The 25,464-nt window shown below is 36.9% G+C and overlaps 2 protein-coding genes across 3 annotated transcripts; one reads left to right on the top strand and one right to left on the bottom strand.

The window, feature by feature from the left end:
- Positions 1–4,481: 4,481 nt before the first annotated feature.
- LOC112048671 (protein tilB) lies at positions 4,482–5,908 on the top strand. The gene has a single exon (XM_024086312.2). It carries the CDS (start codon positions 4,610–4,612, stop codon positions 5,906–5,908), a length of 1,299 nt encoding a protein of 432 aa, XP_023942080.2. The 5' UTR covers positions 4,482–4,609.
- Positions 5,909–6,048: 140 nt separating this feature from the next.
- LOC112048670 (annulin) lies at positions 6,049–24,904 on the bottom strand. Of its 2 annotated transcripts, none has more exons than XM_024086309.2 (12): positions 24,522–24,904; positions 17,306–17,530; positions 16,262–16,540; positions 15,647–15,798; positions 14,030–14,270; positions 13,321–13,481; positions 11,803–11,988; positions 10,811–10,921; positions 10,007–10,186; positions 9,218–9,418; positions 8,279–8,521; positions 6,049–7,660 (listed from the first exon to the last, which is right to left on the bottom strand). In XM_024086309.2, the coding sequence occupies exons 1-12, from the start codon at positions 24,646–24,648 to the stop codon at positions 7,469–7,471; spliced, it is 2,298 nt and encodes a 765-aa protein (XP_023942077.2). In that variant the 5' UTR covers positions 24,649–24,904; the 3' UTR covers positions 6,049–7,468. The 2 variants fall into 2 exon arrangements, with proteins under 2 accessions (XP_023942077.2, XP_023942079.2); XM_024086311.2 differs by lacking the exon at positions 24,522–24,904 and adding an exon at positions 18,761–19,006.
- Between the last annotated feature and the right edge of the window lie 560 nt (positions 24,905–25,464).

Below are 25,464 nucleotides of genomic sequence, written 5' to 3'. Positions count from 1 at the left end.
TTAGGGTTTTGAGCGTATGTATGTAAAATCTCTCGTATGTCACGGTCAATTTTCTTTTGCCACACTTCACTTTTGCCGCTCTGGGCAAATGAATCAGAGCCTGCTCCCCGGTCCGGATAGGTATACCTATCTGGCTCTTCCAGGCTCTTGTCGCATTTTCTACTGAGTGCTGCTGGCCGACGGGGACACGGCTCGAACACTCCGAGGGGTGACTTGACTTGACCCAGGTGTAGGTTTAAAGTGCCTTTTTGACGGAAAGTCTGTTGAAAGCCCTTAGATGTGGGCGGACTCAACTCTGAATAGGTCCTTCTGCTTGTCTTTGACTTTTTGTAATGTACACGAAGTACATTGTGCTGGTTTGCACTATGTACTTCGCCAAGATCGAGATTTTAATACGAGGAGGCTTGTGAATCAATTATGCTCCAAGTTGGGAATCGAATCCTGGACTTCTCAAAAACCACGCTACGGCGGAAGTCAAACTACTCGTACTAAGGCTCGATGTCCCAAAAACATTCAAAATATTTCCTCAAGATATCTTTTAGGTTTGACAAGAAGACGTGTCTGACGTGATACAGGTTACCGTTTCCAGTTAACATTTTCGATGTTTTAATCTCTTAATTATTAATTAAAAATATAAGTACTCCAACTTTCTCGCTGTTCGACCAACACACGGCACGACTGGCACAACACAAAGCGGTGTAAAGAATCATGCAAATCTTTGGCATATAAATCACGTCTCATTAACTCGGCAATTTAACACGATATAATGTAGAATAAGTAGGTAAGTCATGAATAAGATAAAATGTAGGGATCCTTATGAATTACGCGCACATTTAGTGTCACTTCATCATGACAGAAATGGCGTGTACCATCCGAAAGTGTCGAGAGAAGTATCGCTGACAGAAAGCTGGGTCTTGATCTAGAGTGTCAATAGCAAAAACAATGCGCAAGACAAATAAAGATAAAGGTCCGTGATAGCCCAGTGGATATGACCTCTGCCTTTGATTCGTAGAGCGTAGGTTCGAATCCGGTCCAGCAGGGTTAATATGTAACTCGGTGTACCATTGAAATAATAAGTCACTACATCGTTTATTCGTAAAATACGTAAATAACGGGTTTTTGTTAAAATAGTCTTACTAATTACTACTGCCACTTCAATATTACTGTTACTTTACTAAAATGAAGATACTTATAGGTAGGTATGTCGTTTCGTTTAAAATACGAAGTAAGATGATTGCATTTTTTACGATTTATGCTGAAAAACGATGTAGTGATTATTGGAATGGTGCACTGAAATACATAATAACACTGCAGGGCATGCACCTCTAACTTTTCAGTTATGTGCATTTAAGAAATTAACTAACACGTGTCTCAAACGGTGAAGGAAACCTGCATACAAGAGAATTTTCTAAATTCCCTGCGTGTGTGTGTCTGTCAATCCGCATTGGGCCAGCGTGGTGGACTCCTAACCTAACCCCACTCATTCTGAGAGGAAGACTCGTGCTCAACAGTAAGCCGAACATGGGTTGTTAATGATGAGGGGAGGGAATATGTAGTTTAAATCCAAAGCGGGTTAGGGGTTAGTGACAAAGTTTAACTTTGTAACGATTCTCGAACGAATTACGGCTATTCCCTCCCCTATAAGGAGGGATACCTCATCCTGTAATTGGCCGCAGAAATGATTTCACTGCGCGTGTAAAATAAATCCACAAATCAATACGGAACCACTGGTAAAGAATCAACTAATACTCTTGTTGTAATATTAACACAGACGTGGTAGAGTGATGACGGTTGTTTTGACTGATACTGACATTTGCGTGTAAACCACTCCGCCGCGCGCACTCAGCCTTGCCGATATTGGGTCAGACTTGTCTCGCAAAAAATTAAGATCGGAGACAGATTAAAAGCTACTCGTACCCACTGCAGAATACTGCATTGTTGCAAATAACAGAGAACAAGTTTTTTGTAGAACTAATTAATGCTTCTTTAGTAAATACTTTACACCTAGGCACCTTTATTGTTAGTGATATAGGTTGGTATATTTTTTTTGTAATCTTCTCTATAAAATCTGCCTTCCTTAAGACGTAACTACATAATGTTACAAAGTGCTCGTAAACTGAGTAAGCTAATTTGAAATAACCTTTGATTTGATTAGAATATTTTCGGGGCCTAAAGTTTTTTTTTATTCTTTACAAGTTAGCCTTTGACAACAATCTCATGTGGTGGTAAGTGATGATGCAGTCTAAGATGGAAGCGGGAACCTTTCGGTTTCTACACGTCATCGTACCGGAACGCTAAATCGCTTGGCGGTACGTCTCTACCGGTAGGGTGGTAACTAGCCACGGCCGAAGCCTCCCACCAGCCAAAATTTTTTGAATATATCCATCACATAATCGGGTTTTAAGTGTACCTAGTTCATCTCAGAAATATGTAAAATAATGACTATAATAACCTTGTCAAGCTTCGCTTTGACTTGCACTTCTTCCCCATCCCTACCCTACTCCTACTCTACCCTACCCGTATCCATACTTACCCTAAAATAATCACAAATAGTCTGCATACCAATTTTTAGCTTTTCTACCTTGAAAATTACGGAATGCTCCATATAAACTTCCACCCCCCCATATTAGGGAAGTAGGGGGTTAGAAAGAAACGAAAAGTAGCCTGTGTTACTCTACTACCTCCACTTAAAAACTCTTTAAAACTCTCTTTCAACTATCTCCATTTAAAAAAATCACGTCAATTCGTTGCTCCGTTTTGCCGTGAAAGACGGACAAAAAAATAGACAGACAGACAAACAGGCACACACTCTTACACATTTATTATTAGTTAAAATCGGTAAATTACGGGTTATCAGTAATTAAATCTCGAGGAAAAGAACTAAAATGGCTTTTCTTTTAATCTGAAAACTGGACTGGACTTTTTAAAGTAAGTAGGTATACAATACAGCTATAGGCACAGATAGGTTTTCTCCTTTTAAAATACACTACCTACCTAAGTAATGTTGGTAATAGTCAAAAGTAACTAACGTTATACCTATTTAACCCGTATCAGATTTTAGATATCCTAACACAACGGTTATCTGATCAAAGGCTTATTCAATTGGAATTAATAAAAGGCAGATGTGAGATGGCTTTATTTTAGGTCTCTCGTTTTGGCAACATCGTGCTCGCATCACTAAGCAATCTTATATTCTTTGAAACAAGGTCGACGAAAGATCGGGCGTCCGAAGACCACCTGGTAAAGATAAGTCAAGGTGAAAGAAAAAGATGCTTCAAAATAATCATTTATTACGCTTTTAACTCAGTGTTAACCTTTTAACGCTTTTAACCTTCTAAAGTTTTAGGTACTTACTTAATAGAGACTTACGCCTAATCATCGAAGTTCAATATCAAAATATTGTATTTCATTACCTATATGTACTAAAAGTTGTTAATAACGGACGATTATTAAGTGCATATTAGAACTACTAACGCCATCTACCAACAAATCACAAAACTAGTTTACACTTAACTACCATTTCAACATGTTTTGAATAGAATATCTTGAATGCGATATTGATTCAACGCCATAAATTACATTCTTAATATCAATATTTCCTAGAGAGCAACTGGGTGTTTGTTTAAACAACAAAATGTTAAATTGACTGCTTTCAATAAGTGGGAACGTCGTACAAGTACGGCATTAAACATCTGCCTTTTAGTTGTATGAAATGTCGATGTAATACAATGAACCTTATTAAAAAGTAGGAAAGGCTATGTTAGGGATTGTGTGGCAATAGAAAATTATGGTAATAAGATTTGTGTTGTGTACGTTGTCTCGCTAAGCGGCGAGCGCCCCGCTGAGTCAGGCCCCTAAAAACACACAGACCGCGGGGCGCCGCACTCTAGCAGCGTCTTTTACTATAACACCGTCTTACCCTCTGTCATGCCTTATTTCATCCAAACGTCTCTCGTTTTTTCAACGTCTTAGTTTTTTTTCGCCCTAACCTCAAACAATAACAATAAAACGATGCTCTGATGATAGTAATCCTTCATCCTCATTGTCTTTTGGCAGTTTCGTGGAATAAAATATGTTCTGCTCTTGCGACTTGATATCTGAACGCTATATTATAAATGGCGTCGTTTAAAATATTTTAATACCCTCTACATCAAGGCGATATTAATTTAGTACGCTCGAGTGGAACGGGCCGGGTGCCACCGACGGAATGTTAAATGACGGATTACTCGCTGCCGAGATGGAGAGATAACCGCTTCATATCGCGCCGATTCTATCGTTGCCTTGCCCTTCATAACTTTTCTATCATAAAAGTATTTATTTCATGATTTTGATCCTTAAAATAGTTAATATTTATAGAAATAATCCAAAATAAGAGATTCCCAGACACGCCCCAGACCCTGAAAAGTTCTTAGATTATAGATACAATGTAATGATGAAGGTTTCAGTTTGGTAGATATATCCGTAGACAGAGAATAGGTATCGTAAATTGGAACGTGGACTGAAATTTGTTACTTAGCAACGGTTGCTAAGAGTACACTGTCATTGTTTGAATAAGCGCAACAATTTTTAACTCACAGTGAGTAGCAAAATATTCTTTCTCTAATAAAAAATGGTTAAAATAACGGTAGATTTGGTTCGCAAGAAAGCAGAACATCATGATTGTTTGTTAGCCCCATTAGAAGAGATTGCATTACATCAGGAAAATATAGAAAAAATAGAATACTTGCAAGACTGGTGCCCGAAACTCAAAATTCTTTTAATGCAAAGTAATTTGATAGCTAAAATAGAAAATCTAAATAAATTGAAACATTTAACGTATCTTAATTTAGCACTTAACAATATTGAAGTGATTGAAAATCTAGAAAGATGTGAATCTTTGCAAAAATTGGATCTCACTCTTAACTTTATAGGAGATATCGTCAGTGTGGAAAGTCTTAAGGATAATTACAATTTGGAAAATTTGTATTTGACTGGAAATCCATGTACAGACTATGAGAACTACCGTGATTTTGTAATTGGTACAATACCTCAACTTAATTCACTCGATGGTAGAGACATTGAACGATCTGATCGTATCAAAGCTTTGCAAAACCTCCCTATTATTAAATCTGACATAATATTTGAACAACAAATCTATATGGGTCAAAGAAAAGTTCAAAAAACACGACTTGATAGAGATATACAAGATAAATGGGAAAATCTGTACAAAGACATGGATCCAGAGGAAAGAAATAAGAAGTTTTGGGCTGAAAAAACAGAGCATGCGCCTGAAGTGAGATATGAAATTGAACGTATGAGGCAACTAAAACTAAAAAGCTGCGAGACTAATGATAAAAAAGAAGAAAAGCGTGAATATAGATTATTTACTAATGACGGTAGACCATTTAATATAAACCAACCAAAAATAGATTTCAAGTTTAATGTTGAAGAACCTAATAAATACATTTTAGACTTGGCTGTGTATAAACATTTGGATACTAGTTTACTCGACGTTGATATTCAGCCAAATTATGTAAGAGTTATAATCAAGAACAAAATATTTCAGCTTCATTTGCCTGATGACGTAGATACAACAAATTCAAAAGCTGAAAGATCCCAAATTACTGGACATTTAGTTATTACGATGCCGAAGGCAAATATTTTGATTGTAAAGAAAAATAGTATTCCACAAAGAAATAAACCAACTCCACAACCCTACACTGAGCATAAAGTAAAAGACTGTCAAAAAGGTGCAGTTCAATCAAAAAGAGAGTTATTAGAAATAGGGCCTCCAGATAACGTACTAGATTTATCAAAAATGACCCTAACTAAATCAAAACCTGATTATATAAATCCTAGATTTAGTGTTGGCTGTAAACAACCCTCTCCAGACTTCGTGGATAATCCAGAAGTTCCTGATCTTATTTAGATATTCCAATATCAGGTTGATAACTTCAAGTTGGTATGTCACTTTCCTTACACAGAATGGTATTTTAGCCATATTATTTCGATTTACTTTTGTCTTTATAATTTCACTTGGTGCACCTAAGTTTAATAAAAATCTGTAAATATTAAATTATATCTTTAATATAAAGTATTTACATTTAAACAATGTATTGATAAAACTATTTGACATAGACATTTTTATTTGACTTATTTTATTTATATGCAATTACGAGTACTTATACAAGAGCTTATTACAACGTAGGACTTAAATACTTATCTACTCTATATTCGAGAATCATAATATCTATATTTAGTATTTTGCATTTACAAATTGTATATTCTGTATATACCTACTCGTATTATTGAATAAAAGTAGGTTAGTACTATGACGTTATTTTACGAAAGTTCGTTATACGCTTCATAATTCCTAGTTAAATATAATTGATTTGCGAAAAACTAGCTAACATTAATATTATTAACATTTTACACACAAACAGTACTTAATGGGTACTCTTATCTTAATTATTACTATCTTTTTTTTCATTACAAACTCATTTTATCATATAAAAAAAGCATACAAGAGATTTCTTCGGTGAAATATTTTTACACGAATGATTAATTCCTTCATCAATAATTCAACCACTAATCAACTTTAATACTAACTGTTTGCAAACACATATATTTGTTACTAAAGCTCTTAAACCAAAAATAGCACGAATATTATACACACACAAAATCTTACAATATAATCTCATGAACAACACTATAAATACATAAAAGTTGAAACATAAAAAGTAATTCCATAGTAGCGTGCTCAGGATTGTCAGTCAGTCTAGATATAGACCCTTTTCGCACTGCATCATCATTTATGGTTACGATTAGAATATGAGAATACTTGATCCGTAGTGTGCCAAGTTGTACATAAGATTTGGTGCAATCCAAGGATATCTCCAATTTGGAACGTTGTTCACATACCAAATCACAATATTACTGGTAAAAAAATCTTGCGATTTCCCTCATCGTAATTGATACAATGCGAATAGAACCTTATAATAAGTAGACGTACAAATAACGGATAAGCTTTACGTTTACATTTGTCTAAAATCAATAGAAATTCACAAAATTTTAACACTATCAATTGCTATTTTGTGAATAATTGAGGTAAAAATTTATACAGGCGCTTAAATATTTTCTTTGCATTTTAAGCTTTATCAAATAAATTGTTCATTTACTAGATTTACGCACATTAATGTTTCTTAATCGGCCGAAGTTGTGAGAAGTTTCCTCACCTTAAGATTCTGGAGCACCTGAACTCTGGTTACTTGGGATTATCTAAGCCTTGGCTCCGCAAATTTAGCACCCATTTTATTATATTGTAATAGATGCCTAGTGTTATAGGTACTTTATATTTTTAAGTATTATCTTAAACCAAAAAATGTAAATAAACAAATAAGTAGATTGGCAGTGAATATGCTTGCACGCTACCGCCAATACAAAGGTTCAGTTCCTGATAATTATTAGATGCACAACTAGAATTCTAAATTTATATTTGCCGCGTTTCATTCGCATCTATTAATGGGATACCATTTGTCTCCATAGTTTTGACCATGAAGGTATGGAAGCCGTCGACGTCTTGCATTTCCTTGGAGGTGAATTTGGCTGAGATTTGGAACCGACCGGCCCAGGGTGGAGTGAGCTTAAACTGCGCTTCTGCAACGGCACCGGGAGCTACGTTCTGTAAAATATCAAATTGTTCATAATGCTTGTCGAATTCTTATGCCAACATTACATTGTTATAAATAACTTCGCAATAAATATTGGTAGTATACCTTATGCTGTTTGTATTATTACTAAAAAAGTTTTAATGTTGATGGGTATCTCTACGAACGGCTACGAATATTACCAAGTTTTAACTTGGTAAGCAATTAACACATGCATGAAAGTTCATGGTTTAGTCACTAAAATCTAGGCATTACAATATCCTTTGATAAAATTCGATTAACAGAAATTTACAAGAGGTAGTTTAGACTCTTGATTAGGTATTCTTAGATCTTCTATTTCTGTAAGTTTGACACAGGCGTTTGATAGTTGTGTGAAACTGAAGGAGTGTTAGAAAAGCAGAATCTTGTTTTTATATTATCTTCTATTTGTGAGTGGTTGCTAACGGTTTGTTTCTATACTAGACGCCTTCTCCTGTATCACTCTAAATATTTTCACAAGGCTTTTCTGTTATGCTAACTTTCTTTTACAAACCCAAAAGCATTCGTGCTGCCAATCAATTACTATGTACATCTAAATCTAGAAAGATGTATTAAAGATAGAATAACTACTAAAAGTAACTATAACTGCTTACCTCATGAAGCTCAATTTTCAACTGTTTCTCCAGTCCCGTCCCTTGGACATAAAACTTGCCGTTCTTCAGCGGTATAGGCAGAGGATTCTCGACTTTCACAAGTACCGTGCACTCTTGCCGTGAGGTTGGTTTGCCGTCAATGGATATCTTGATATCGGGGTTCCGTACTCGGAAGTCATCTTGTGCGAAGTAATCGAAGTTATTCTCCACGATCGTTGCTAAGCACGCTATGTTGAAGGATGCCTGTAAAAATAAATATCAATTAAATTTTCTATTGCTTGCAATTGAAGTGGAGTGGATAGATACCTAAACATATTTCAGTTCTCCATAAGTTAGATATAGATAACAAATTGATGTTCAATAGGCTTGACTACGATCATGCCTGATAGAAATCAGGTCATCACTGATGTCTAAAATAGGACGCGTTTACCTAGAAAGAGTCTATACAGTCTTTCCTTGGAGATGTTTGGTATTAGAGTTTAAATTGTATCAAGATAGCAGAAAACCGACGGCAGAAGGGAATTTCACGAGCATTTTTAGCTGTTCGGATAAGCAATATTTTAGCGACACATTTGGTATGGTTCGCTTGGATGTCAACCACGTAGAGTTACCACCTTTTATGACATCTTGCTCTTTTGTGGTACAAGGGAGAAGCAAGAACGAGATCGTGGAGTTCTTGGGTACACTCATCTACTAACTGTAACTTCTTACCTCATGTTCTTGTTCTTGTGAGTTCTTGGGCATACTCATCTACTGTAGATAATATTCGGTTATAATCCTAAGTTTGTAACAAACAGAAGGCTTTTCAGGACAAAATTGTACTTTCCGTTATTTGTATGTACTACTAAACGATTTAAAAAAAAAGTTACTTTGAAAGTACCAAGTAGTTATACCAAGCATACCGAATGATAGACATTTTTATTTGGACTTAAAACTTACTTGATCCACTAGTTTCTTGTAGTAATCGTCGAAGGTGACGTTCAGCGTTATATTCTCTTTCGCCTCCGGTGCTAAGATGTTGTCGAACTCGTATCTCTTGACTCCGTCACCTGTCACTCCTGTGTACGTTACAGTGTCCACCCGCAACACTCCCTTTACGTGATGTTGGTTGATTGAGGATCGATTCCTTATATGCAGAACCTGAACATGTTGAAGGTTTTATTTCAGTAACTTCTTCACAAAAACAACTCTACACGCGCCAATCGCCATCGCTCGCTTTTTTTCCATTTCTTTTTCTTTTTTCTTTTTTTCCAATCCCATGGGAACTTAGAAATCATTCGCACGAGAGTTTCTTTGACGAATATTAAAAAAGCGTTCAAATACAACAAATGCATTCCCAAGAATGTCGTGTTTACACGACAGCGTTTATAAAACACGACGCTTTTTTATCGAGGAGTGTTGCATTTTCAATTTTGGGCGTTGGAAATAGACCATGAATAAAATTAAGAACGTTATAATAACGCTAACGCTGGGCTTTTAACGTATCGCTTTTTTAACTCTCGTGCGAACGAATCCTTAGGTAACTATAGTACGAGTAGTAGTAGTATTTGTATAAAAAGTAGGTAACCTACTTTTTACGGTGTGTAATTTGAGGTTATTGACAAAGTAACTACTCAAAAGAAAACTGACATTTTAATAGGATAGTTAGGTCTCGCCGCTCGACAGTCAACACAGAAGTATCAATATGTTCCTCGTATTACAAATAGCTTTTATGTTCTTTTCACTTACCACATTAAAGTCCTGGCCAATTTTAATATCGTCTCTAAGTTCGAAATCAAAGGTGACTTCATTGAAGGCGTCGTTAAGGTAATATCTAGCAAAGATGCTCTCGGACTTTCGAAGTGCTTTCTCCATCGTGTCACGTTCTTCACGCGTTCGTTCGGGGTATTTATACAGATTCGTAATGTCCTTGAAAAAAAAAAATTCAGTATGAAAGCCTTTTTAATCCAATTGTTAGGTTTCGGATCGCGAGAATTTGGATGCTAGTCTAATGATTAACATCTGATAGTGGTCCTTATTGTAGATTAACACCCTAAGCCGGTCAACCCATACTGGAGCGGCTTCGTGGGTACAAGCTCCATATCACCTCTCCTTTAGGGTCTGGTTTTATAATGGGCCAATAAAATTGTCTTATAATAATGTTATCATCATTATCAACCCATATCTGGCTTACTGCTGAGAGTCTTCTCTTAGAATGAGAGGGGTTAGGCCAATAGTCCACCACGCTGGCCCAATGCGGATTAGCAGACTTCACACACGCAGAGAATTAAGAAAATTCTCTGGTATGCAGGTTTCCTCACGATGTTCTTCCACCCTCTGGAATTGGAGGCACAGGTCATATCCACTAGGCTATCACGGCTCTCAATGTACAAAAACATTTAATTTTAGATTTTTGCGTAAGGCAATTTATGTAACAATACAAATTGCTATTAACAACTTACAGGCGTTACAAACAATGGAAATGTTTTTCGTGGAAAATGTTGAAAACAGTTAAAATAGGTAGCATTGAATAAAATAATGGATTTTACATACCTCTCGCTCCATTCGGCCAATTGCTTTTGTCGAAATGTTTTGTCCAATTGATGCTGTATCACGTGCTAAAAGTTTTAATGGTTGGATTTCACCGGAATATTTCCACAACACCTAAAACAACGGTAGTATATTAATTTTACTATTCAATAATTCTAGCTTCACTCTGATTTTCAACCACGTAAAATTAATACGTTGAATTTTGTGATTTTGGTTATTTGTTTTACAAAAATCCCTTCACAAACTTTACATTCTACGTTATGAACAAGTAACTTTTTTGTGCATTTTAAGAATTAATAGACCACCTCCTTACTCGTACATATCTACAACTTTTCCTCTGATTTAGATATCTACTAAATACGAAATTTAATATTTTCTAAATATCATCATTATCATCATCATGTCAGCCGATGGACGTCCACTGCAAGTCATATGCCTTTTGCAGAGACCACCAGAGATACTGAGCCATTTGCATCCAGCGTATACCTGCGACTCGCTTGATGTCGTCAGTCCACCTGGTGGGGGGTCGAACACTGCGCTTTCTAGTGCGTGCTTTATAAATACCTAACTATTGCCATAGTTGCCTATTTGTATAATCTGTAGTCCGTCATTTACCTACCTATGTTCGAATCATGGGCTGCACATGGCAAACTTTCAGCTTAGATGAAATGGTCGAACGAAGGACTCGAAGTAACGAAGGTTCTAATAGACTTAGAGGCTCTCGCAGTCTCGCTCTATTATAGGTATACGAGTATCTATATTTCAATTCCAATTAAGGTCATCTAAACAGAAATCTCAATAGCTCAACGGTAAAGCAACCGGACTTATCACCTCATCACCAAGTGGATTTGGTTCGATCCCCGCCGAGTCAGACTATTGTCGTACCTACTCGTAACATGGTCTTTTCTGTCTAGTTGGAGAGGAATGGGAATACTGGTTTTATTCGAATGATACCTATAGCAAACATTCTCAAAAAAAAAGTTTAGTATAATCACCTTATCGGCGTTAACTTGCGCGAAGACATATGAAGCATCGTACGGTCTCTGCAAATCTCCGTCTCTGACAGCGCGCAGCGAGGCTGGTCCGCAGCGATACACGTCCTCTGACGTCTCCTGGGGTGTTGAGTCTATGGCTTGCCAGCCGCTGTACTCCGTGCCTAGGTCGGGCCGGTCCATCCATACCTGAAGATTTATCATCATTATTAACAACCCATATACGACTCACAGCACGAGTCTCCTCTCAGAATGAGAGGTGTTAGACTAATAGTCCATCAAGCGGATCCAATGCGGATTGGCTTTAAACAAATAGCGAATCCAGAAAATTCTCAGGTTACCTCACGATGTTTTGAGATGATGAGAAGTTGATGATGATACACCAACGTTCTTCGGAGAGCACGTTAAGCTTTCGGCAACCCATATTCGACTTACTGTTGAACACGAGTCTCCTCTCAGAATGAGGGGAGTTAGGCCTTAGTCCACCACGCTGGCCAAATGCGGATTGGCAGACTTAAGAAAATTCTCAGGTATGCCTCAGGTTTCCTTACTATGTTTTTCCTTCAACGTTTAATAAAACATCAATCAGCCCAGCCGGGGATCGAACCCAGGACCTCCGTCTTGTAAATCCATCACGCATACCACTGCTTCACAGAGGCCGTCGAAAATTATATTCCTTTCATATAATGGAGGAACGCCTGGCCCTGTACTCGATGATTAAAATGGGATGATAATCATGATTACAAATAACTGGCTTAAAGTTTTGAATTAACAAAAAAATACAAGGTCTACTTACTTCAATCTGGTGAAAATATATCTGGCGATAGTTAGATATTACGTAAGCTAGCTAATTTTTAGATAAAGATAACTCTCAGCCAATCTAAATACCCACTTCGCAAATAAAGCGTTCTTTCAAGTTTCATTTATATAAACCACATACCTACATTCAGTCGTTGCTCTTACTAAGAATAGTTTTATAAGAAACAGATGCAGCGTAGAAGCCGATAAGAGGCCTATTAATATTCGCTGCCAAACATTTATTGAACGAGGGCTTGCGGTTATCAGACATACTTCATTATCTGAAGGAATCCATACCCTGTTGAGGATATTATGCGAAAGCATGTCTACAGTCGTCAGACCCTTAGCTTCGTGGCAATACTTTGCTATATACCTTAGCTTTAACGGTGTTTTACAAAAGGTTGCCCCTAAGTTAAACAACTAGCGACTTGGGATATGATTTCTCATATTATGACGAGGAAAATAATTAAATTGTTGTAATAATTTTAGTCGTGTAAAGAGTTCCCTAAAAAAAGCTGGTTTGAATGGCATTAAATATTTACGACAGACAATTTCGTTGACGAATTTGGATACGATACAAGTCCATATGTAATTGGTCTGAGGCCTTCACAAAATGAGGTTTGTCTGGATATCGTAGGCTCCTACTCTATTAAAGACTTACGAGTTACATGATTGGTACTAACGACTAAATAATGGCTCTATTAAGTTCTAAATGTGGCTAACCTCGTTCCAAACGTGGTAGTTCCACACGGAGTCTCTGCTGAACTCTTCCAGGGTGTTGCCGTTCTCGTCCTTGATGATGTCGATGGTCAGACTGCCCTGGCTGTCGTGCGCCGCGTCATAGCCCGTGACCGGTCTGCATGGAATACCTAAAGCTCTGCATACTGTAACAAATAAGGAATGGTCATTACATTTACATTGGTGATAGTAGAAGGCTCAAAGTCTTTCAGCGGGCGATGGAGTGAGCTATGCTTGGAGTTTCTCTGCTTGATCCAATCATAAATGAGGACATCCGTAGACGAACTAAAGTCACTGACATAACTCAGCGACTTGCGAAGGTGAAGTGGCAATGGGCAGGCCACATAGTTCCAACAGCCGATGGACGTCGGGGTCCTAAGTGGCTGGAATGGCGGCCCCGCACCGGAAAGCGCAGTGTTGGTTGATTGGTGGTTGGTCCACCCACTAGGTGGATCAAGGACATCAAGCGGGTTGCAGGGAGACGCTGGATGCTGGCGGCTTGTGTTTGGAAGTCTATGCAAGAGGCCTATGTCCAGCAGTAGACGTCTATCGGCTGATGATGATGAAGATGATGAGGAGTCCAAAAGTTGCTTTATCACTTTTGACTTCAAGACCCACGTCCAAGATCAAGAAATTTATCAATAAGTAAACAACAAACCATTGTTTAAAGCTGTAATAATCAACAGAAACATACTTGTCGTCAAAACGCCCGCGTACACCCAACACTGCGCGTATTTCACCGGCTTCTTCTTATCGTAGTACTTCTGCAGGATGGCCAAAGATCCAACCCATTTGAGAGGATGTGTGCCTCCGCTGTAGTCACTCAGCTCCGTGCCCCAGTTACCGAACAAGATGCCATTGTCGTCTTGGACATTGACCGCTGCGGACAATGCTCGCACTGTTCTGATGGGATCGCCTCTCGCTTTACCCTTAACCTGCAATTAATTACCAATTGCATCATTATATACATGCAACCAATAGGAGCCGTGTTAGCCCCTGGATATGACCTCTGCCTCCGATTTCGGAGTATGTGAGTTCGAGCCGGGGCATGCACCTCCAACTTTTCAGTTGTGTGCATTTTAAGATTACATGTCTCAAACGGTGAAGGAAAAACATCGTGAGGAAAGCATACCAGAAAATTTTCTTAATTTTCTGTGAAGTGTGCCAATCCGCATTGGGCCAGTGTGTAGACCATTGGCCACTAGTGAGCCGAATATGGGTTGACAATGTTGATGAAACATGCACCACTGCGCTCTCCGGTGCAGTGTTGCCATTCTAGCGACCCCCATATCAAGCGGTTGCAGGGAGCCACTGGATGCCGGCGGCTAGAGACCGTTGTGCTTGGAAGTTCATGCAAGAGGCCTATATCCAGCAGTGGACGTCTATTGCCTGATGATGATGATAATGATACAAGCAACATGGCTAGTAGTGTAGTGGATCACAGTAATGGTAACGATTGGTAAGAAGTCAAAACTCATTATGAACATAAAAAATTTTGAGTCGTCAATACATTTGTTATTGTTGTTAACACTATTAAAAAAATTATGGTACATTTAAATAAAACTTGAAATCGAAGGTATAGCGGTACCAAACGCACTTAGAGAAGACACATAAAAACTCAGAGAGTATTTTGATATCGTTATTTCACTTTAAAATATAAACTATTAACTATTATTTGCGAAAATGGTCAGCATTTAATTTCAATATTGCAACTTATTGCAAATAGGACAATTAAGCGAAGGAGCATCATTATGCCGTTGATAATAATTAACCTTTAACCAAAAGGGAGATAGTTAGAAGAGTAACTCATGATACTCTATTATTAGAAGCAGGTATGTACCTACCTACCTAGTATCTACTGACACAATAAATTATTACTAATAATTAAATACAATCTAAACATGAAGATATAAGAGAAGAAAATAAAATTGATAAACTCGACTATTCTTTTTAAAAAAAATTAATCTTCGCATCTGAACGTTTTAGAGGATGTTGTGTAATCTTTGGAAATATATAGATTTCGGAGTAAAAAGTCAAGTCAAGATAAACTCGATTAAGTATAGGTACACCAAATTTTCGAGCATACAAAGTTCTATAAAAGATGGATCTTCGCATCGGAATGTTGGTGAATCCACATATCCTGAGAAAGCTAAGGTTTCGGGTAAATTAAATCACACAGATTTGCTGCTGGTAAATGTGACATTGATTTTAAGATTCTACGGTTTTTGCGGATAATAACAAAACAAATAAATTAGTAACTAGGACTTAGAAGATGGATCTGTTATTAGTGCATCAACAAAAGTGACTATACCTTTCCGATCTCTCTGACTAGATATAACGCACATTCCAATATATCCTTCTCGTATTGCGCATAATTCCAAGGCGTGGGCTTGATTCTGTTGTACACTCCTCTGAACATAAGTCCACCGTCATCCTGTACATATTCCTCTCGATGACTGTGACCTAAATGGAAAAATTTATATTTATGTAAATTAACTTGTAATCTTACTTAGACAACAGACACGCATAAGTAGGACGTAGCAAGTAAATTCATAAATGTTCATATTTTTCGTATTGGATATCTCCAATTTACAGATAACAACCTAGACTAGAACAAGCCAATGGCCATCTGTTCGAAAACCCCCTTTAAAGATCTTCTTCTAAGTTAGGACTTGTCGGCAACTTGATTGCAATTTTATCTTTAGTAGATGTCCCTAAATTTTCCCAAATCGGTTGATCTTTTAAGTTAGGACCTGTCGGCAACATGATTACAATTTTATCATTAGGTGAATTTGCCCAAAATGGTTGATCTTGCATCCTATTTCAATATCTTGAATTTCTATTGAATTCAGACGTCTGACTGTATAAGCCTTTATAGTACTCAAGTACTTAATTTAATTTACTAATGTAATCAACATTTCCTCACCTGGCATATAAACGCTATCATTCAAACACCACGGATTGAATAGCACATAAATTGGCAGTGGGTGCGTGTAACTGAGAGATCCACCTCCACTCAATTTGGTATCTACATCAATTCGCCAAGCAGCAACAATACAGTCTGCAGCCGGGGTCACTGCCACCATCAGATGGGAATCCATTTGACCTTCGTACACAGCATTCCATGCACCCAAGGTTTCCGTTCCCTTCTCCAGCATGGGTACAGCTGCCGACGTATCATCAGATGGCCCACGTTTCTCCACATCTGTTGATAGATGTAATATTGTATCTATATGATACTAAAAATAAATTCTGACGCACTGCATATTTATTTATGTATAAATGAATTGATTTATTAGAAATTCCATATTTATATGAGTTTTAAGTTAATATTTCAAGTCTGAGATGTATTCGTTTAAATAATTTAAAGTGATGTTTTAGTATTCCACTAATCGGGACAGAGACAATCCATCAAAGATCATAAAAATCCGTCCAGCGGTTCTTGTGTTGCAAATGGCTTATATTTATAACTAGCGGATGCCCGCGGCTTCATTAGTGAATTTAGTTCATCACAAACAATGGCAGTTTCCGGCATAAAACCTTGCTCAATAACCTCTCCTATCTTCCAGTAAATGTCTCAGTAAAATAAGCCGTTCCAAAGATCATCTATACTAATATTATAGAGAGAAAATATGTGATTGTTTGTTTGTTTGTTGAATAGGCTCCAAAACTACTGAGCCGATTTGAAAAATTATTTTACTGTTGGAAAACTGTCTCCACTATATCCGCGTGCTATAGTTTATATTTTATCCCCGTATTCCTACGGGTTCAGGAACTATGCAGGTGAAACCACATGGCATCTGGTAGTCCGAATAAACAGACAAGATATACATAGAAATTTAAAAAAAAGTTTGTTTATGTTTTAGTATCGTGAAAATAACAGACAGACAATTTTTATATATTTGTATTGATGTTTTCATTATAAGATCAACATAAGTATGTTTGTATCGTAAATCTATTTCAATCATACCTGACACATAGAAGATGAAGGAAATAGCGTCTCTGTTAGCGTCGTACGGCCGGTTCAACAGAATATCCAATTTGAAGGCCTGACCTCGTCTCACAACGAGACACTTGTCAACGTCTCTTGACATGAGATTGAATTTATTCGTGTGGTGATTTTCCCCGTTAGTATCGACGCAAAAGTCGATACTTTGCACTGCGAGGACGCCTTGTCTCGTTCCGTCGATGACATCTGTACAAACAATTAAATATACATATATTAGTTCTAAGCAGAATACGACATATCATCACCTAGTCTGACAATATGACTCGACTTGTAATTTTATGGAAGCCTCAATCTTAAACACCTGCCGGGCAATTCACTAAGTTTGATGTGTGTTAGCTACTTAATATAATTATCATCAAATTAATAATCACCCTGAATTTTCATTTTTCGTAAAGCCCGTTGTTAATAAAATAAGCAAAAACCACTACCTACTATATGGTATCCATGATGATAGTTGGAACAATAAATTGCAGCCTTCAATTACCATATCCGTTTTACAAAGTTGAGTACCTGCATTAGTTTACCTACAGCCAGTTTCTTCATGGAAAGCTAAAATAACAGTAAAAGTAGTAAGTAGTAAAGAACACTTTTGATTTATGACGTTACTTTGACTGTTACTTGCGATGAAGAAACTGGCCGTTATAATCTCAATTTTGATCAGTTAGTATTAATAAAATAACAAGAGCTAGTTTATACATTTCGTGTCATAACAAAGTAATACATCATAACTAAAGGTACCCAAAGTTAGTATACAAAAAATTGGCCGGCTGGGATGTAATATGTATTTCAAGTCGATAACAAACTTTTTAGAACAGTTGATGAAAGAAAGTTCTCCTAAATTATCAGAATTGTCTCGTAGGTCCTGTCGTTAGCGTATGTGACTTTGAATTGCGATTTCTCGGGTTCGAGTTCGCAGTAAAAAACTAACGTTTCGTTAACTTTCCTCTAGTCAGGACTGGGCTGACAAAAAAAACTGATCATACGTTCATCCCATAGCCTCAATACTGATTCTCCAATGTTCAATACAATTTTGAAGTCTAATTTCCGTCAGTTTTTCGGATGGACTTGGATTCGTTTGTTTTTGGAGGTTTGAAAATTATTAATTGTTTTCTTAAATTATAGTAAATAGATGTATTATTCAACTAAAAATACTCAGTGTTAAAATCTGGTTTCAAAATTAGTTAATCATTTATTGATAGTATTCGTCATCGCTTAAAATTTTCGCGCCTCGCGTATGGCTGTGAGCCAATTCAATTATCCACAAACGAATCGCGTAAACTTCACCGATAGATTACTGATAAATCAAAATCTTTTTCCATCCATAAACACTTCAAAACACTTTAATATTTTCCGTCATCTAAGAGAAAATTTTGAGAGCTCATCACAATCGAAATCGCACAAGCCTTTGATCATTACCTGGTTGAAATGGTATGATGATGTACTTCTGCCGTCTCCCAAACCAATGCCTCCACAAGTTCTTAACGTATTCCATTTCGTTGACAACAATTGCCACGTTTTATATCCCTAATAATTCATAATACAGAACTAGAACACTATGTTTATCGTCAATACCAAATCTAACATCATTTAGATCTGCTCGATTCGGTTTTACTTGTTAATTGATTGAACAAACGTGCAGTTCCTCATGAATACCGTCATGGACTGTTAGTTCCCGCTATAGACTCTGCCTATAATACTCCTACAGATCTCGGTGATGTCACGAAGTAAACAGGGCTCAAAGTGGCCACAATGCAATACTTCTGAAGCTATTCATTGACGGAACTGAGATTACTCATGTCTCTTAATGAAAAGTTATGTCCAAAAGTTATTACCAAAACCCTGAGTCACGAGTAAATAGATCGGTGCAAACAAACTGTGTCAAAGGTTTTTCAGCAAAATAATTAGTTGATAAATGAGAAAACCTTGACTTTTGGATATAGATACAGAAAGTTAATAAACAAGTTGATTTTCAAGTACTTAATAAGCCACCAGAAACACTTGTAGACAATATTTATTTCCATAGATTTAGTATTTTCTACAGAACACATAAACCTCTAAAAGATTAACGCGCTTTAGATATTTTTAAACTTTAGATACCACGACAGATAGGTTTAAACTTTATATGCATACTTCCATATCTGTCTTTTGTAATACAGTGGTGTTCAACGACACGACTTGGTAGAAGACATTTCATGTCCGTTCCAATAATAAATATACATATAGGATTAACAGAAAAGGAATTCACACCATACACGTCTGACACACTAACTAAAGAAATGAGTATGACACTGCCTTCATTGTTCAGGATGTTGACTTGATTTATGGCTACGCTTTTAACTATGAGACAATCTTGCCCTCGAGCCTGTATTACGTATTCTTGTGTCTCGAGGCCCAGTAACAACGATGACCCTTCCATGACTATAGGTCAATTAGTTCAATTCGTTCGTAATATTTCAATTAGGCACCTTAGATTTACATTCCGATTCGCTACAACTTCGATATTATACATATCTTCCACTCGTTGAACTACAATCTTCCTTTGCGACGCGTCTCTACGTTTGCATATCCGTCAATAACATGAATGTTGTGATGACCAGAACTTCGAAAAATAACGTTAAAGAATCTTTACCCACTAAGAATCATTCAGCTTCCATAAATATACGAAGATCTGACTTCCCAAAAGTATGGTGATAATACCAGTGTCAAATAATAATAGAATATCTGGTTTCAAGAGCATTAAAATTTAAGAGATAATGAAATCAGCTTTCTTAAAAGGATCTTTTTGCAATGTACCTAACCAAGTGGCCATTTTATTCAAAATTTTACATTACCAAAAGCAATATTGGGCATGATAGATGTTCCAACATGGTATTAATTACGAGTGTGGGTGAAAAGATCTATATCTGGATGCGTATGCTATCCACTCAAGGCCTGAGTTAGTTTACCCACGCGCGCGTAGGTTTCTGCATAAGCAATTGGTAACATCATCGCAATCTTAACAACAGTTAACATTGATTTATGTATGTAATTTAAGTAATTTTCTAATCAATGACTAATTTACGTTTGCCTTCATCTTAAATTACATTTGATTTTCATACTCGTAGGTACCAATGATGTAGCTCAACGATTCGCGAAGCTCAAATGGCAATGGGCAGGCCACATGATTCGAAAAGCCGATGGACGTTGGGGTCCCAAGGTGCTGGAATGGCGACCCCACACCGAAAAGCGCAGTGTTGATCGACCCCCCACTAGGTGGACTGAGGACGTCAAGCGGGTTGCAGGGAGCCGCTGGATACTTGCGGCTCGAGACCGTTTAGTTTGTAAGTCCATGCAAGAGGCCTATGTCCAGCAGCGGACATCCATCGGCTGTTATTGATGATGATGATGAGGTACCTAAAAACTATCATCACGTCAGTAACTACAGAATACTATGTTTAAGAAAAGATTTTTCGAGGCTTAACTTTTTGAGCAGAATAAAATAATTCTAAAGGATAGCAGCTTAGTTTGTGCTGATAATAAAAATAGCTACCTAGTTTTTCTGTGATGTTTTTGTACGCATGTTTGCCTTTTTTGAATTGATTATTGGGCTCTTCAGGCCTTTTTGGCAATTATTACCCAATTATTAGAGGCACATCATCATATTATAAAATACTTTACATAAGAATCTTACGCTAGGTAGATACTTCCAGTTGAACTCAAGACGCCTTTCGTCAAATAACTGAATTAAATCTGATTAATTTCAAGCCTTAGTTAACTAATAATCATAGTACCTAAGGCCATCTAAGTAAGGCTTAAATGGGTCAGATTTTCTTTAGTTATTTAGACGGTTGATACTAGTAAAAGCCAATGGAGTTCCATTGGATACATTTGGACTAGGACAGAAAATAACCAAATTTTAACCTCGCAGTTATCTGACTACTAGACTATTCAGTTATGTCCTGTCTAGAAGTTATCACTAGCATAATACTGTATTTTGAACTTTAAAATCAAAAGCATAGGTTCCAAGGTTCCATAGCATGGAGTTCAATCAGATGTATGTAGGTTTCGCGCGTGCACAGGTTCACCTTGAACGGCATGCGCTCGACCACGCATTTCTTGTCAAGTCACTGTAGAGAGTTAAGCTTCCCGCCAAAAATCATCACTGGTTTATGGTTACTAGTATTTTGTTACGTCTCAATTTTTAGATGTCAGAGGTCAAGTTCGAATAAACATGGTGTCGGTCATTATTTTGGACTAAAGGTGACTGCTGTACTAGATGCACGAATCGTAAAATATGATGTATAATTCCTACACTGAAGGAGCGAATGACATAAATTATTTTTTTTTATTAATTTTTTTTTTTATTCTTTACAAGATGACTTGCCCTTGACTACAATTTCACCTGATGATAAGTGATGATGCAATCTAAGATGAAAGCGGGCTAACCTGTTAGGAGAAGGATGAATGAAAATCCACACCCCGTTCGGCTTCTACACGACAATGTACTGGAACTCTAAATCGTTTGGTGGTACGTCTTTGCCGGTAGGGTGGTAATTAACCATGTCCGAAGCCTCCCACCAGCAAAACAACAACATGTGTTGTGGAATCAAGTTTAGAAGGATTTGAACCAAAGACAAAGTTATAATTTTCTATGTACATTTTTCTCTTTATTTATCTGTTTGTTACAGTAGCATGCAAAACTCTTTGATCGAATTTAAAAAAGGTAGGTATTACAATTTGTTTAATATTGGAAATAAGTACGTTCATTGAATACCGTTCTTCTTTTTCTTTATGGGCCTCTACATTAATGACCTCTACACTCTACATCAATGAAGGTCAGCGGTCAGCTTCATTAATGGAGATCTTTAGAATACCGTTTATTCAGTAAAATAAATATTTCTTGCTATCGGACTCCCGTGATTTCGTCCGCGTGAAAGTCACTTTTCACAAATCCCAAGGGAATGGATTTTCTGGGATGAAAAGTATCCAGAGTAAAATCCATTTCCATTCAGCCAAAACACTTTAGTAGTATACACAATACACATCACCCAAACTTTCGCCTTTATACTATTAGTGTGATTATTGATGAGTGTGAAGTAATAAATGTAGAAGTCAACTCCACAGTGCCTTCAGATAAAGCTAATAAAATTATATGAAATACTTGTACTAGTTATAAAATAATTGCTAAAATCTGCATGATACATAGATAGGTACTTCTACGTAAACTTGTAAACTGATTACGTAATTCTTCACAAATTTAGACCAGTGCTAAGAATTAAAACAAACTGTCGGGTTTGAAACCATTGGACGGAGAGCCTGCGTTAGTCAGACATATCTAGCTCATATTTTTTTAAATATTAGCAATATCTTTTTTTTTAAATATGACCAATATTTCCATTCCAACTAGTCGGCAACTCGGCAACCACCACCCCTCGGTAATGAGTCCGACCACTCCTACCGATGAGCTTTTGAGGCTCGTTTTATGATGACTGAAAGTACTATTCTTCTTACCATAAGTAAGTAAATCATCATCATCATATCAGCCGATGGACGTCCACAGCAGGACATAAGCCTTTTGTAGGGATTTCCAAATCCTGCATCCAGCGAATCCCTGCTGGAAACTCGCTAGTTGTCGTCAGTCTACCTGGTGGGCGGTCGACCAACACTGCGCTTTCAAGTGCAGGTCTCCATTCCAGCAACAGTTTGGACTGTAGTGGCGTTCGAAGATATAAGAATGCATTTTTTTAATATTTTCTACTGACAATCTAATCATATCAATTTAAGTAAGCATATCCCTCAGAGAATTTTCCTAATTCTCTGCGTGTGTGATGTCTGCCAATCTGCATTGGGCCAGCGTGGTGGACTATTGGCCTAACCCCTCTCATCCTAAGAGGATACTCGAGCAGAGAACCGAATATTGGTTGATTACGACGATAATTTGTATATTGATAACGCAGGTATAATACCTACCCCAGTAGAGCTCCTTGTACACGCCACTGAAAATGAGGTACGTCTGGCTGTCGCAGGCACGTTCTAATTGAGATATCTACGAATACGTCAAAAACCGCGACCGATTTATTTTTGACCGACTTCAAAGGACATGGGTTCGTAAATTTCATTGTGAGTTTTATTCGTTTGTCTTACATTTTTGTCATTAGCTTTGAATGCCCAACATAAATCATTGTTTATGAGTAGATTTATAGGTAAAACGTCTATTTATAAACATACATGGATTAGGCTTTAAACCTCTTTCCTCAAGGTAAAGGGTTTAGGTCCACTTTACTTTGAAAAAAAATGCGGCTTAAATCTTAATGCATGTTTATGAATCTAGGGGCATAAGATTTAATTATTGTAACTTTCATAATTGTTTGTTTATTGTTCTTTTTTTTCTTACATAAATAATACCTTTATTTTTTTTAGAATGTGTATGTGATTTGCATATAGGAGTACCATAAAAAACAAGTTACGACTATTACCAACTTACCTTTAACTATTAATTACTTAGTTAGAATTTAAGATTTTCCTTGTCATTATTTATCCAACGATTACAACTATCAACTACAATCTTAAGTAATTCTAAGAGACATATACGAGTAGGTTAGCACCTACTTAGAATTAGATCGCAAATTGCACGTATCTGAAAATTATTTAAGGGCATAAGATGAATAATCCAGATTAGCCCTCATCATCGTAAGGTCAATATGGTCAGTCAGTTTACGTAAGGTAATGAGATCTCCTAATCGTTATATTAATACCTATTTAATCATCAAATAAAAAATCTCACTTGATAAGAAGTTATAATTGGCGGCGATGCTCATCAATTGATGGCTTTGAAGGATAACTATAGCTTTGAATAATGTACAACAATGTAATCACTAATCAAGCTGTACTAAGCCGTATAAAAATCATTATTACTCGTGCGTATTAACTTAACACCTGACTACCAAACAAACACAGTACAAACATCAAGCCAGGTCAAGTTACTAATCCGCATGAGCTGTATAAATGTTATTTAATTTTACCAATATATTATCACTACAAAGAAATATTCGGTGTGAACGCACCGTTACAATTGTATCTACAAAACGACAAAGAACAGCTGTTAGAACTCTACGTCATATAATTTTTCACAAAATTTTCTTTTACTGTATTTACCTCATCTGTTTTTTTTTATTTTATAAATAAGTGTATGACTTACTGTTAGATGAATCCAATTGCGGAGGTCGCGGGAGATCTTTCAGATCGTAAGAGTCAGACCTCCGAAATCCACAGCATCCACACCTATCCGCGCAACAGGACGCAAGCTTACTCTTCACTGCACCCATCTCACTGTCTCATTCACTAACAAGTCATAAATCCGAAGATTTTTCTCAAGCTTATCTAAATCTCTAACACTAATTAACAAAATTCCACAAATTAGATCACTCGAACCACTGAAATACACGCAACGTTTGAACAGTCGGCAATGTATAAACAAAGCCTATATTGGTGGTACCAACGTAACCCACTTAAAAGTGTTATTAATATCCAATTAAAATATTTTCGATTGACACAATCGATGCGTGCGTTCGACTCGCAAGATTCTATTCGTCTGATCGGTTGGTCGGTGCGCCATCCTTGGTTCATATAAAGTTATTCATCGTGACCTCTTATCACTGGGGAAATTTGGATACAGTAGGCCTAGGGCTGGCTCAACGGAGTACTGTGTATTATTGAATCATTATGCATCACTGGATTAGTCACTGAGGCCTACCTACTCGATGGTATTTCGTTTAGACCCATTTTGTATTGTATGTCAAGGATTCGAAGGATTTGCTGTATTAAAAGTTTAGATCATTTAGCTTACCTCACACCTTTATGATTAGGTAGTAAATACACACTAGTCTAGGTAATCTTTTTTTCATAATCATTCTTTCTTTTTTAGTCGGAATCCAAAAATGTTTAGAATTAAATAAGATTTTTTATGCAAAGATTATGTCACGTCTAACAATATTCTGATTTTACCTCGAACTAAAGGGAAAGTCGAAGCTAAGAAGAAGAATACAATTAATTCAACGAGGGTAGTAGAGCGAACCATACTCCTCTCCGATTATTATATCAAAAGCTCCAAACCTACAGAATACAGATGTCCACGATGTGGT

This window comes from Bicyclus anynana, chromosome 3, assembly GCF_947172395.1.
Source record: "Bicyclus anynana chromosome 3, ilBicAnyn1.1, whole genome shotgun sequence".
Lineage (NCBI taxonomy): Eukaryota > Metazoa > Arthropoda > Insecta > Lepidoptera > Nymphalidae > Bicyclus > Bicyclus anynana.
The sequence above is the reverse complement of the archived record's forward strand: the minus strand, read 5'-3'. Positions and strand labels throughout refer to the sequence as shown.

Bases quoted from the DNA above. Each gene is read 5' to 3' on its own strand.
- LOC112048671 (XM_024086312.2), top strand. From the start codon at position 4,610: ATGGTTAAAATAACGGTAGATTTGGTTCGCAAGAAAGCAGAACATCAT.
- LOC112048670 (XM_024086309.2), bottom strand. From the start codon at position 24,648: ATGGGTGCAGTGAAGAGTAAGCTTGCGTCCTGTTGCGCGGATAGGTGT. The intron at 13,482-14,029 runs GTATGTTTCTGT...TATTTGTTACAG, and splicing joins CGCGGGCGTTTTGACGACAA to TATGCAGAGCTTTAGGTATT. The intron at 10,922-11,802 runs GTGATTATACTA...CCGTTGTTTTAG, and splicing joins CGCAAGTTAACGCCGATAAG to GTGTTGTGGAAATATTCCGG.